This window comes from Vipera ursinii (genome assembly GCF_947247035.1).
Source record: "Vipera ursinii genome assembly, chromosome: 2".
NCBI classification, from domain to species: domain Eukaryota; kingdom Metazoa; phylum Chordata; class Lepidosauria; order Squamata; family Viperidae; genus Vipera; species Vipera ursinii.
Window position 1 is genome coordinate 272380569 of NC_139513.1, and position 13993 is coordinate 272394561.

The 13993-nt window shown below is 42.5% G+C and overlaps 1 protein-coding gene across 2 annotated transcripts in view; it reads right to left on the reverse strand.

Annotated features, from left to right (window-relative positions):
* Positions 1 to 11750, reverse strand: part of PARP8 (poly(ADP-ribose) polymerase family member 8) — a 189829-nt gene extending 178079 nt beyond the window's left edge. For both annotated transcript variants that reach the window (XM_083355535.1, XM_083355534.1), the window contains exons 1-2: positions 10980 to 11750; positions 10044 to 10098 (exon numbers count right to left, since the gene is read on the reverse strand). In XM_083355535.1, coding sequence (XP_083211661.1) covers positions 10044 to 10098; positions 10980 to 11070 — 146 coding nt within the window. In that variant the 5' untranslated portion in view covers positions 11071 to 11750. The remainder of the gene's footprint in view (positions 1 to 10043; positions 10099 to 10979) is intronic.
* Between the last annotated feature and the right edge of the window lie 2243 nt (positions 11751 to 13993).

The following is a 13993-nucleotide window of genomic DNA, read 5'->3' on the forward strand; positions in this document are numbered from 1 at the left end:
TGTCTAGACATCAAACCCTAGCTGAGGAATTCTTGGAGCTGAAGTCCACTTAAAGCTGCTGAGGTTAAAAAACCCTGCACCTAAGCAAAGCAATGCTTGTAGTTTTGCTCTGTCACACCAACAATTCAACCTCTTACCCCTGCAATAATAAAAATGCATATTTTTCAAATAATTCCTTTCTTTTTCCTGGAATGATACACCATAAGAATGATAACAAAATCCTAATTCTATGCAGTAGAATGAACCATGACTCTTAATATCACTGGATGGTTATGCACACATGCTGACCTTCCCTCCAAAAGATAAGCATGCATCTTCTTTCTATCAAGTTATTGCCATCTTATTCTTTCCTCTTTCTCTTTGATCCTTTTTAATATCCCAATCCATAAATCATCCGTTCTATTTTTTTCTTCTTTCAACAAAACCATATAAGGTTTTAAGTCTTTTATAAATATCTTTTTTTCGTTTTTTAACAAAAGACAAGCCTGACTTCTGATAACTTCATGGAGACAGCCACATAGTTTTATCAGCAGCCATACAAAAGTGTTTCCCACTGTTTTCTTTTATGGTGATTTTTGTTGCGTCTGTAAATAGTTGCAAACTTGTAAATAGCAGGTTGCAAAAAGTAGGTTCTTGAAGCGGGAGATTCTGGTGCAACCATTGGTTAAAGTTGCAAAGAAGCGGGAAAATAGCGATTGATGATTGGTTACAGTTCAAACAGTTCTACTATAAAAGCTTGTAACATTTGACAGTTGTCAGTTGACTTATGTGTATTGAATAAACTCTTTTCATTGTGAACCACTCTGAGTCATTGTCTACCTGAACCAAACAACTGGCGACGAAGGTGGGATAGACGGCAGACCAGAGAAGGTTCAGCAGAACAGCTGCGCAAAGGCGGCAAATTTGAAAAGAAGTCACAGGCAACCACAAGCGGCCGCGGCGGAATCAACAATTCTCCGAATGGCGCAAATCGGGTCCTTAAAAGAATTCGACCCAAGCTTCCCAGAGGACTGGGAAGAATATGTAGGACAGGTCGAAGGATTCCTGCTTGTTAACGGGATGACGGATGACCGAAAAAAGGCGGCAGCGTTACTGACAATTTGCGGCACACCAGTATATTGGATCGCTGTAGGACTTTGTCAACCACAGCCGGTCTCAAGTGTTCCGTACGCCGATCTGTTAGCTAAACTAAAAGTACATTTCACGCCAAGGAGATCCGAACTCTTTTGGCGTCGTATTTTCGAAAAAAGAAACCAGAGGCCGGGCGAATCGATTCAAAAATTCGTTGCTGCAGTCAGAGAAGCTGCAGTACGATGCAAGTATGACAACTTGGAAATCAGAATTCGGGACCGAGTGGTACTGGGCTTGCGAGACGAGCATCTACAAAATAGAATAATCGCCAAGCCCACCGGCGATTTGCAAGAAGTACTGGATGAACTATTAACGTATGAATCCACCGGGTACCGCGACCCCCCCCCCCGTAGTAGCATGGCTGCATCTGCCGAAATCAATCAAGAAGGCCTTGTGGACTGCGGGGAGGTGGACCAGCAATGGGAAGATGACATCGCCGAAGTCACCAGACGGTTTGGAAAAATGCCGCCAAAACCATCCCGTAGCGACAGGCCTGAACCGAACCGCCGATTCCAAACCGCAACACCACAACGACAAGTAACAGCAACCCAACGACAATGGAAAGACACCGCAACGAGACCGCGCAACAACGACAACCGATGTGGTAGCTGCGGGGGCAACCATCCCCGCGCAACTTGCAGATTTCGTACCACCAGATGTAGATCGTGTGGGAAGACCGGCCACATCCAAGCCATCTGCAGGGGTCGTGCACGCGACAATCGCCTACATGAAGTCGACGTTTGGCCCGAAGGTAAGGTAACCCCTTACTATAGTGGCAAAGAGACCCCTAGACTGTGGGCTAAATTTCTGAACCGTGGGGAGGTGGCGCGAGTTAATCATAGTAGGAAGGGAAAGATTAATAATTTTCCGGAAGGAAAATTAAAAATCATAGTCCAATTGCAAGGGGTTCCTTGCAAAATGGAAATAGATTCAGGGGCCTCAGTGTCCATAATATCTAGTGAAACCTTGGATAGGATTGAACAGATAAGTGGCAGAAAAATTCCACTTAGTTCAACCAAAATCCAATTAACCGACTTCCAAAAAACCCCAATAAAAATAAAGGGAAAAATTACCCTTAGCGTTAAATTTAAGGGGTTTAAGGGAGCCTTAGATTTAATAGTTACTGAAGGCCATAGGACTAGCCTAATAGGCCTTAACTGGTTCCCTGCCCTGGGCATTTGGATAGGGGGAATAAATACAGTTAGTAAAAATAAGACCCTCGAATCAGTCTGCAATGAATTCACAGACGTATTCGATGGGTCTTTAGGTAAATACAAAGGTCCCCCAATTAAATTTAATTTAGACCCGTCGGTTAAACCCATCAGGCTTAAGGCCCGAAGGGTGCCTTTCGCCCTGAAGCAAAAAATCGAGGCCGAGCTCGATAAGCTTGTAGGCCAAGGCGTCTTAGAACCAGTCGAGGGTGGTTTGTGGGAAACGCCGATCGTCACACCCCTTAAACCTAACGGGGATGTGAGGATCTGCGCTGACTACAAAGCCACCCTGAACCTGGGAATGAAAAAACACGCTTACCCGGTCCCGACGGTGAAGCAGGTCCTCGCCACAATACAGGACGGCGCCATATTTGCCAAGTTAGACTTGGCGCAGGCGTACTTGCAATTAACTGTTTCTGAAGAGGCTGCAGAAGCTCAAACGATAGTTACCCACAAGGGGGCGTTCCGAGTCCACAGACTGCAATTTGGTATTGCAGCAGCTCCAGGCATCTTTCAAGAAGTGATGGAGAGGACCTTAAAGGGCATACCTGGTGTATGCCCTTATTTTGATGATGTCCTGATAGCTGGAAGAAATGAAGAAATATTAGCAGAGCGTCTGGAACAGGTATTGGAAAGGTTTAGGAGGGCTGGACTGAAATTAAAAAAGGAAAAATGTTGCATTGGGGTTAAGTCCACTGAATTTCTAGGATTTAGGATAGACAAAAATGGAATTCATCCTACCCCTGATAAAATCAAAGCAATTAAATTGGCACCAGAACCAAGGAACAAGGCAGAATTACAAGCCTTCCTTGGCTTAGTTAATTTTTACCACACATTTGTGCCACACAAAGCTGCCATAGCAGAACCTCTTCATAGACTTTTAGATAAAAAAACCCCGTGGCAGTGGCTTAACAAACATACGAGTTAGTTTCCAAACATTAAAAGACATTCTTTCTAGCCAATCAACAGTAACCCATTTTATTGAAAATAAACCAATTTATTTAGCTTGCGATGCTTCACCTTATGGTGTGGGGGCTGTTATCAGCCACTTGGACAGTCATGGTGTTCAAAAGCCAATCGCATATTATTCCAGGACGCTTACTAAAGCAGAGCGGAATTATGCACAGATTGATAGGGAAGCATTAGCAATCGTGGCAGGAGTAAAAAAGTTCCACGATTACCTTTATGGTAGGAACTTTACCATACTCACTGACCATAAACCATTATTGGGACTGTTTACTACCGATAAACAGACACCCCAAATAATGTCGCCCAGAATGCTGAGGTGGTCAATTTTCCTCTCAGCATATTCATTCTCCCTCCAACACAGACCGGGAAAGGAAATGGGACATGCAGACGCCCTTAGTAGACTGCCATTAAATAACACTGAGGAAGACCCTGCCCCTGTGGGACAAATAATGTCTTTACAGGACATTCCTGATTGCCCCTTAACCGCTAAAGATATAGCTGTAGCAACAAATAATGACCATATCCTAAAAAGAATTATGGCCTGGGTCCTTGGTGGGTGGCCAAATACTAACCCGGATGCCAAGTACATTCCATATTTTAGAAGAAAGGATGAACTGTCATCCCATTTGGGATGCGTTCTGTGGGGAAACCGTGTTGTCATTCCTGAAATCCACAGACCTACAATTTTATTAGAACTACACGAGGGTCACCCTGGAATAGTACGTATGAAGGCATTGGCTAGGAGTCACTTATGGTGGCCAGGACTTGACAAGGACATTGAAGAATGTGTTTCTAATTGCTATTTGTGTCAACGTTCTAGACCACACGTACTCATAAGTGGGAGTTAGCCAGGAATCCTTGGTCCAGGATTCATATTGATTTTGCTGGACCTTTCCAAGGGTTAACCTTTCTAGTAGTAGTGGACAGTTTCTCTAGATGGCTAGAGGTAGTACCTGTCAGTTCAATGACTTCTGGTAAAACAATACAAGTTTTAAGGGGCCTCTTTGCCACTCACGGGTTACCTGATGTAATTGTGTCAGATAATGGGCCCCAATTCACCTCTGTTGAATTCCAGGATTTCCTCAAGGCCAACTTGATTAAACACACGACATCAGCACCCTTCCACCCGTCCACCAACGGCTTGGCTGAACGGAACGTGAGGACCACTAAAGATGCATTAAAGAGAATCATCCGTGGCGATTGGCATCATAGACTGGCAGAATTCTTGCTGACCCAACATACGACCCCGTGCACGGCTACCGGGAAAAGCCCAGCAGAAATGAGGTGGGGAAAAAGATTAACCACCAAACTGGACAGGTTACATCCTGACAGACTACCACCAAGTGCGGAACCGGACATTCCAAACAGATCATTCAAAGTTGGGGACCTGGTCTGGGCCAGGAATTATGCACAAGGGGACAAATGGGTCCCAGGGGTGGTCACTGAGATATTGGGACCTTTGTCTTACACTATTGAGGGGGAAGGGAATAGGGTTAGCAAAAGACATATAGATCAGCTAAGGAAGAGAACTATTGGTTGCATGCCAGCTGATGGGGATCAAAGTATACAAGGGGGGAACATTGCATCAGGGCTTATTGATAACAACCTGCCTGTTAGTGGGGAAGCAGAAATGCAAACCAGTCCGTCCACAACTAACCAACAACAACACAGTCAATTTGACTGGGAGCTGCCCCCTGTGAGCAGGCCAGCAATAGCGGAACATCAAACACAACAACAACCACAACGTGTTAGCAGAGAAGCATCTGAGCCAATTAGTCAAGAGTCCAGGTCCACCAGTGTAAGCCAGCCAAGCAGACAATCTGATAGAAATGACTTAGGTGTCCAAAGCAATAGATATCCTTCAAGGGTCTATAGGCCACCCAAATACTTAAAAGACTATGTCAATAAATAACAACAACTGGGGGGTAAGGGGTGTTGTGTCTGTAAATAGTTGCAAACTTGTAAATAACAGGTTGCAAAAAGTAGGTTCTTGAAGCGGGAGATTCTAGTGCAACCATTGGTTAAAGTTGCAAAGAAGTGGGAAAATAGCGATTGATGATTGGTTACAGTTCAAACAGTTCTACTATAAAAGCTTGTAACATTTGACAGTTGTTAGTTGACTTATGTGTATTGAATAAACTCTTTTCATTGTGAACCACTCTGAGTCATTGTCTACCTGAACCAAACAATTTTTGTCACTCCCCCATCTACGTTTCAGCCCTGGTATGGTCTACTGAACTCTTAACCTACTAATATATTAGTAAGAGACTTGTAGAACTTACTGGTATGCTGTTTTTACAATCATAAACCACTGTCAGCATTCTCAGCACTTATTCAGTTCATACATTATCATTCTCCATGCAAACGCATCTTAGGAAACTGCTCACATGGGAGCAAATTACAGAAGTGATGCAATTGCAATATAGTGATTGACTAAGAATGTAAGCAAAAAAGTTCTCCGCTCAAGTCTCATTAGAGTCAAGAATTAATTACATACTCATAGTCAAGTTAGAACCTCTTGGGTTTAGTTTCCTATCTCCACCATGAGGTTAAACTATTTTACAAAACTAAAAATTAATCAAGGTAGGTAGACAGATATACAGATAAAGACGGAGTACTATAAATTCTCCAAAAGTGCACATATAAACATTAAATTATCATATTTATCTATGTGAACCAACACTGAAGATTCTTTGATTTGATAGACAAGTGTCACTGCAAATTAAAGATGCAAGGAATGAAATTCTGATTTCTAACTATCATAGCTAAGAACCAACATTTCCCTTGAAATGGTATAAGGTTTCCTGCTTGAGAGGGGGTTAGACTAGAATACCTCCAAGGTCCCTTCCAACACTGTTTGTTATTCTATTACTCTGTATATGTAAAAAAAAGAACACTAAAAAGCTAACCAAATTCTGAAGATTCTATAGATCCATTGAAATTTTTGAAAACTTTTGATTTTAATAATCATATAGTATTAAAAGGTCATTAAGTCTTAGTCTTGAGAATTTCTATGAAGCATCTTTGCATGAATGATGAGAAAGCAAATTAATTAACTTCTCTACTTAAAATATTTAGCTGTAAGTGTGGCTTAAAATTGGTTCTGTTGGGTTTTTTTGTTTAGAGCTACAATACCTTAGCTACTACATCAAACTTCCAAAGGGAGCTTTTTAACACCAAAGCTAATTTATTTTGCACTGAATAAACACTTTTTAATCCTGTATTGCATTTTCATTCATCTATGGATATACACACACAGGCTAATATATAGTCCTTCACCTGAATTAAGCATATTAACTCACTACTTACTCCTTTCTGATACTGAATGAAGGCATGAGCCAGCAACATGTTTGAATTAATGTTTCAGTTTTATTTACTAAATGAATATACAAGAGGCATACTTAACAACCCAAAATCACACTGGGCTATCTGCTGTCTCCCAACTTTCACTAAAACATGTGAAGTTATTAAATGGTATTATTTCTGTTGCTGAAGGAGAAAATAATCAAACAAGTGATTATTTAAATAAATGCAAGTGAAAAGAAAGGAAAACAAAAAGTGTCTTGTTTTTTTCTCTAACAGTTTTTAAAATGTGGCTATCAGTGTGTTACCCAAACACCAAATATAGCTCATAGCTCAGACACAGCTACATATACGGACATAACATAATGAATAGACACAGTGCTTTTTTTGTAAAAGAAAAAGGTGCCGGAACTCACACACGTCATACAACCCGCCTTGCCTACCCTACAAGGTTCCATCCAAAAAAGGTGCCGGAACTCCGTTCTGAGCGCTCTATGAGAAAAAAAGCCCTCAATAGACATCTTCTAATCCAGACCTTAAGTTTGCAAATTTTAAGTCTTATACCACGTCCATACTGACTAGCTACAGTCAAAATTTGATTTGGGCTTTTAAACACCCATCCATATTGAAGAGAGTTAATTGAGGTTTGGGCCTCCACTATGTATCTGGATTTGATTTAACTCAAGAATTGTTCCATTTTCTGAGGAAGACAATATTACAGCAAAGCTAAATGAACAAGACCTGTGCTGATGCTCCTTCTTGACATACAACATAGATGTTTTTTGAAGGAAATGTTAATGGAAGTCAGGTCAATAACTGGCCCAAAGAACGAGATGTCAGTGGTAAATCAGCCACCTTGCATTCAAAATTCGGCATTTAAAGTTTAAACAAACATGTAGCAGGAAATAAAGGGAAAAGAGTCCTCTGACATTACCTATCTAGTTGATAACAACTATTATTCTGACTGGAAAACTGAAGTCAATTTCAATAGCAGTCAGGAATAAACTAGATGGACAAACAGGTATGTCTAAAGCAATTTCTTATATAGTACTGTATTTTTCTGTGTTCAAACCGCTATACTTCAAAAAAGGAAAAGCTGGAGATAAGGCTGCTGAGAGAAACTCTGAAATAAAGAGCATTATTTAAATAATGATTCATGGACAAAGAAAACCTTGTATCCCCAGAGTGTGAAACTTTCATTCCAAAAGAGACTTAAGGTGCCTCTCTTGTTAAATTTGATTCAGATGAGCCTTTAGTATTGTTTTTCTACCAATTTGTACGGCTTTGTATGGCTTTGATTAGGCTGCCCACTGCAGTTCCTCTACAATTTTTTGGATATTTTTATTTTGCTGTTTGAGGATGTGTGTGTGTGTATACACACAACCACAGGTATATTCATGGGTACAGTAAAGAGCATTCAATATCTTATACACAAAAGCAATAAACCAAATTAATCAAGCACTTATGGAAAATGAGATGATGGGTTTACCTACAATAATAGAAAATTAGGTATAGAAGGTACACCTATTCTATACCTTCTATAGAAGGTATATAATATAGAAAATTCAAGCTTATTGCCTTCCTTAAAGCTCAATAGGAGAAACTGGGTAATTTTCAATCCCTCTTGACTAGTGCAGCTAAACAGATCTCATGTTTTATGTCTTCTCAATTTCTCATTTCTTGGTGCAGCCGTCAAGCGATCTCTTGAGGTCCAACTTGAACTACCTTGCAGTATGAAACGCATAGCATACCAAGAAATCTTCGAACAAAAGCCTATGTAGATACAAGTTTTATAAGCAAATTATTTAATGTTTTATTTTGTTCTAAAGCACTTTTAAAGCCTAGCCAAAGAGAAAACACAGGAGTGCTGGCCTTGGACAAATATTGGAAACTCATTTGCATCAGCCATGCCAATGCTACAAGAGTTATCATCACTTATCTGAAAGATAAGATAGCCTCTAGGAAAATTGCAGAAATATCTTCTGTCAGGCTACCCCATGCAGTGAACTGATAACTCCTCAATTACCAGGAGTTCAACAGCTCAGTGACTGAACTGTTAAAGAGAAAAGCAATATTAGTTACACCAGTATTGCTAAGTATACTTCATGCAATGGCTCCATAAACACGTTCTTAATAGAAGCCCAGCTGTTCCCATGTCACCTACAAAATAAATGAAACAGATAGGAAGTCAAATTTTGAAGTTGATGCATTTGGGGGGGGGGGGGGAAATACCCATTGTCTTAAATAATCAGCAAGTCAAAACTCATCTACTGGTACTGTCTGGTCAATTCTAAGCTGCTGATTCAATAAAGAATTCCCTCAATGAGATGGCAAGATATACAGATAATATACCTTTGATTGCTTAAATGTAACTATGTTATAGGAGAAGAGCTGCAAATTTTAACAAAGAGGTAGTATATATCAAAAGACACCATAAACTTTTTTCCAGCCAGACCACTGTCACAATAAATACTTTCCTCTGCTCTTGTCCCAACTGTAAAAGATAAAAGACCTGTGAATATTTTTGCTGGAAAAACAGCTGAGGACAGCTATTTGGTTGCAAAAATCTTATTCTAGAATATTTCTCTTAAACCTACCAGGACCCTACCTGTCACATTCAACACAATGGATACAGACTGTAGGGACTCTAATATACTAAACTAATTTCCAAAACTGCTCTTGATATTTCATGTAATTAATTTAAAGTAACATAAACTTGAACAACCATTTAAATAAAGAAAATTCTAAAATTGCCATTTAAAACAACTATAAAATGAATAAACTCATATGAATATTTGTATGATGGGGCAAAGTTCCAAAAACATTTCCATTTTTTTTAAAAAAAACAACTATGAAATTTCATTGTTTTGGTGTTTGGTTCCTGTATATGTGCTATAAACTTTGCTGATTCTATTTTTAATGCCAAACAGTTGCTTTATTGAAGAAGAAGAATAAACAAACAAGTTCATATATTGCAATTTCCTTTTTCCACTGTGCTGTACTGTTGACATAGATATCAAATTCCATGACTGGTAACATTCAAATATTGTCTTTCCTGCTTCTGCTTTGTATCACACCTAGCCTATAGGAATTTTTTTTTTCATGTCCCTTGTTCCTCTACCATTTACCATTTGCACACATCAAACATAATGCCTAAAGTCTGCAGACTGGAAGGAGACAAAGAGGAGGAAGTGAAGAATCAATGAATCTCTGATGACTAATAATCACCCTATAGAACACCTGTTCCAGGTCAATATATCTTTGGAAAAAAACGCCCCAAGGCATCACTTTTTCAAAACATAGGCTACCTTCCAAGGGAGGGACAGTGAGAGCACAGGTCTCAACTTATTCCACACAAGCAGCTTACTAACAGCTTTTGTATTACCAGCCAGTGAAAAGAAATCCATCTGTTTTAAAGGGAATTCATACCTTTTGGATCCTCCAATGTAGGTGAAGGTAAAAGTGGAATCTGCGTATCTGAAATCTGAAATACAAAAGAGATGTATTGCTATGGGTCAATCTTGCTTGTTTGCCACATCTGTCTTGCCTAGTCTGTTGACCTCCCAGCACTCTCAGCTCTCTCCCCAGTACTGTACACACATATAGCATCAGAGATTAATTCAAGCTGGAAATAAAAATAGCAACCATTATCATCATAATATAGGAGGAGGAGGACCACCCCAGTCTACCCCTCCCTGCAACAAGTGCTCCAGTGCTATGGCAACAACAAAGATTTCCATTATCAGTGGAGGCAACAGGCAGTAACTAGGCAAACTGCTCAAGGCAAATCGAACATTATCAGAAATTATCCGAGGACAGTAACAACCTGAAATATTGAAGATTTGAAATAAGGAGCGAGAGAGGGAGGGAGGGAGGGAGATAAAAGGTAATAAAGATAGTGATATGGTATACAAATGTCCCTGGAAGATATACTTTTGATCATCACCTTCCCACGCATGAAAAATATGATGGATGGACCCCAATTTATTGTTCAGGCAATGGCTTAAAAACATGGAGGGAAAGTAGGTGCATGAAAAAGAAGGCTGGGATGGATGCTGGCTTATTTTTTACAGGTAAACCAAAATCCAATCTAACTAGGAAATCAATGAGCAAGCATCCAACTGTCCCCAAATTAAGTGCCACAATAGCTACTTTATCTATGATGAGTGGGGGGGGGGGGTCGTCACATGCTTTGAGAAGACCCAAGAAGAAGACGCCAAAGGATTCTCTCCAAATGAGTTCGGTCGCCCTCCTCCCATCAACACGTTTGGAGCCAACTCCAGCCACTGCCCTCCGTGGAGAAAAACCGTCCGAAAGCAACTGAGTCGGGATGGGAAGAAAAAAGACCCAAGCTGGGAAACTCACCTGCAAACAGGCAGTCCTTTTCCGCCTTGCACTTTTGGATCACTATGTCAATATCCTTCTGAATCCTCTCTTGCCTTGAACACATCCCCATGAACTGAATCCCTGGGGGGAAGGAATAAATTAAAAAAAAAGAAAAGAAAAGAAAAGAAAAAACCGCCTTGGGATTCCTCCGCTGTCTCCCTCTAGCTCGTTTCCTTGCTTCCTTTTCGGTGAAAAAGCGGTTCAAAAATGGAACCCTTCCAGGAAGACCGAGGGCTTAACAAGGAAAGGGGAGAAGCTTTCCTTCCTGGGTGCGCGCGGAATCCGGGAAAAATCGGCGTTGCATGCCCAGATTATGCTCGCCCAGATGTGGCTGACAGTTTCCCTTCGGGCTTGGCAGTAGATCCGAGAAGGGGTTCGGGGTGCTTTCGGCGCCGGCAGTGGCTTGGCTGGCTGGCTGGCTGGCGGGCTGGCTGGCTGGCTAGCTGGCTTGGGAAGGGGAGCACCCCGGAGATTGAGATGGAGCCCAGCGACTCTTGGCTCTCCTGCTCCCCCTCCGCCACCGCTGGGCTGCTGGAGTGACGGGGGGAGAAAGGAGAAGAGGAGGCGGCGGCGGCGTATCACAACAGCGGCAGCTCCCGGCAGAAAGAGAAAGCGAGCGAGCGAGCAAGTCACTCCGCCGCGCGCGCTCACGCACACAAACACACACGCACACACACACAGACACACACACACACACACACGGATACAGGGGCAGCTCCCCGAGAGGCCGACACTTCTGCAGCGACGCCAAGCCGCAAACCCCTCCCCTAGCCGCCGCCGCCGCCGCTCCCAGCCCAGACACTCCGCCTGCTACGCGTACTGTTGCTTTCCGCTCAGGGCTGAGGAGCGGAGCTGGAGGCGGACGCCCGGGCGGCGCTTCCCTCTTGCTTCGCGGAGCCTTCGGCTTCTCCGTCCACGGCTTCTCCCGAAGGGTCACGGCTTAAAGGCTGCGTGGCCTCTGGCGCGAAGGGCGGAGGGATTCTCGAGTCCCCTTCCAAAGACGCGCCGGGTCTTGCCCTGCTGGCGCCCCTTTCGGGCTGAGAGGTTAGGCCTGCGTGGGGACTGGAGGCGCGAGCTGCTGCAGGGGAAGCGCCGCACACGCACGGCCCCCGCGCGCCCTCTGCCTCCCGCCGGCTACCCCACGTTGTGGACGGGCGCTTCGCGGCAACGCTGGCCCTCTTCCCTTGCTTCTGCGTGTAGACTTGGCACGCCGGCCGTCGGTGGGTGTCGCTGAGAGCGACCGAGTCGTAGAGGTTAGGTTAACGTGATTGCTTAGGGACAAATTGTAGGCCAGAGAGTGAGGAGAAGGCGGGCAGTTTAGCTCCGCCGGGAAAACATTCGGCTTACCTTGGTCCCAGCCTGTCCAACCTCTGCAGGGTTGTCGTAAGGCTAAAATCCTTCTTTGCAGGATTGATGAGCAAAAGAAATCGGATTACCTTTTAATAAAATGGAGAGTGTTTCGGTATAATACATAAAGCTACAAATGAATCTCGGTAGGATAACATTTACATCTTAATAACTCCACGTGGAAAACTAATAGTGTAGGGGAAAGGAATTTAGGGGAATGCTGCAAACAGATTTGCAAAACACCACAAGGTAAGCAGAATCTTAGAATTAAAATAACAATGGGCGCCTCAGCCAAGTAAACCCAATGAGTGAATGCCCTCTGCGGTGACTAATAGGATTTTAGATAGAAGGATTACCGTGTGTGTTGCCTTTGGTATATTTACTTTATTCCCCTTGTAACCTGCCTTTCTTTCAGCTGTTCAAGGTAACACACCTTGAACTCCTCTGATTTTTCCCTATGGCTGTGAAAGTTGGACTGAGAGTGACTGGTCGGAAGTCATGGATTTGAACCTTGGTCTTCCCAGCCCTAGTTCAAGACCATAAAATGCACCCACCCATCATGTTTGCATGTAAGAATCATCACTCTGAGTCACTAATTGCTCTGCTAATTCTACAAACAGCTAAACCAACTCAGGTGGCAAATGTGTTATGTTTCCATATGTTGCAGGGTTAATGTAGCAAACCTATGGTTGGCAGCTGAAGTTACATCTGTTTCAGACTATCACTATGAATGCACAAATGAAGCAGCTTTGGTTTCCTCAATTTCTCATTTTTCTACTTTAACTTGTCTTCTGATGTTTGCATCAGTTTACGATTTGAAACAATTCACACAAAACTTTATACATCTTAGTACACATTTCTTCTATTTGCATTTCCTTTTTCCCCAATGTATTTTTCATACAGGGTTATGTTCATTTCTGGATTTCTAGTTGGCAAACTATGAACCTGCAGGTGGGACTCTGCCTCTAGGTCCAATTCGGGGGGGGGGCTTGCTAAATTTAACTATTTAAATCAGAATAGAGTTGGAAAGGACCTTGGAGGTCTTCTACTCCAACCTCCTGCTCAAGTAGGAGACCCTATACCAGGGGTCTTCAAACTTGGCCCTTTTATGACTTGTGGACTTCAACTCCCAGAATTCCTCAGCCAGCGTGCCTGGCTGAGGAATTCTGGGAGTTGAAGTCCACAAGTCATAAAAGGGCCAAGTTTGAAGACCCCTGCCCTATACCATTTCAGACAAGCTGTCCAGTATTTTCTTTAAAACCTCCTGTGATGAAGCACCTATAATAGGGGTGTCAAACTGCCAGCCCATGGGCCGGACTTGTCATCTGGAAGCCACGCCCACTGCATTGCCGGCAATGGCAAAACCATCCCGATACATTGCGCGATGTCACGTGATGTTGCGTGTTTGACATGTCTGACCTACAACTTCTGAAGGTGAGTTATTTCACTAGTTAATTGTCCTCGTTCTTAGGAAGTTTACTAGGAAAAGATAGGACCATAAAAAAACATTCTAATCAGAATGGGTTTTCATCAGAAAATTTTATGCATGTATGTGAGGAGAGAAAAGGAAGAATGTTAGGTTATGACTAAGAAAAGTAGGCTTCAAATTCCTGCTCAACCAGGAAGCTCATTGGGTTAGGCCAGTT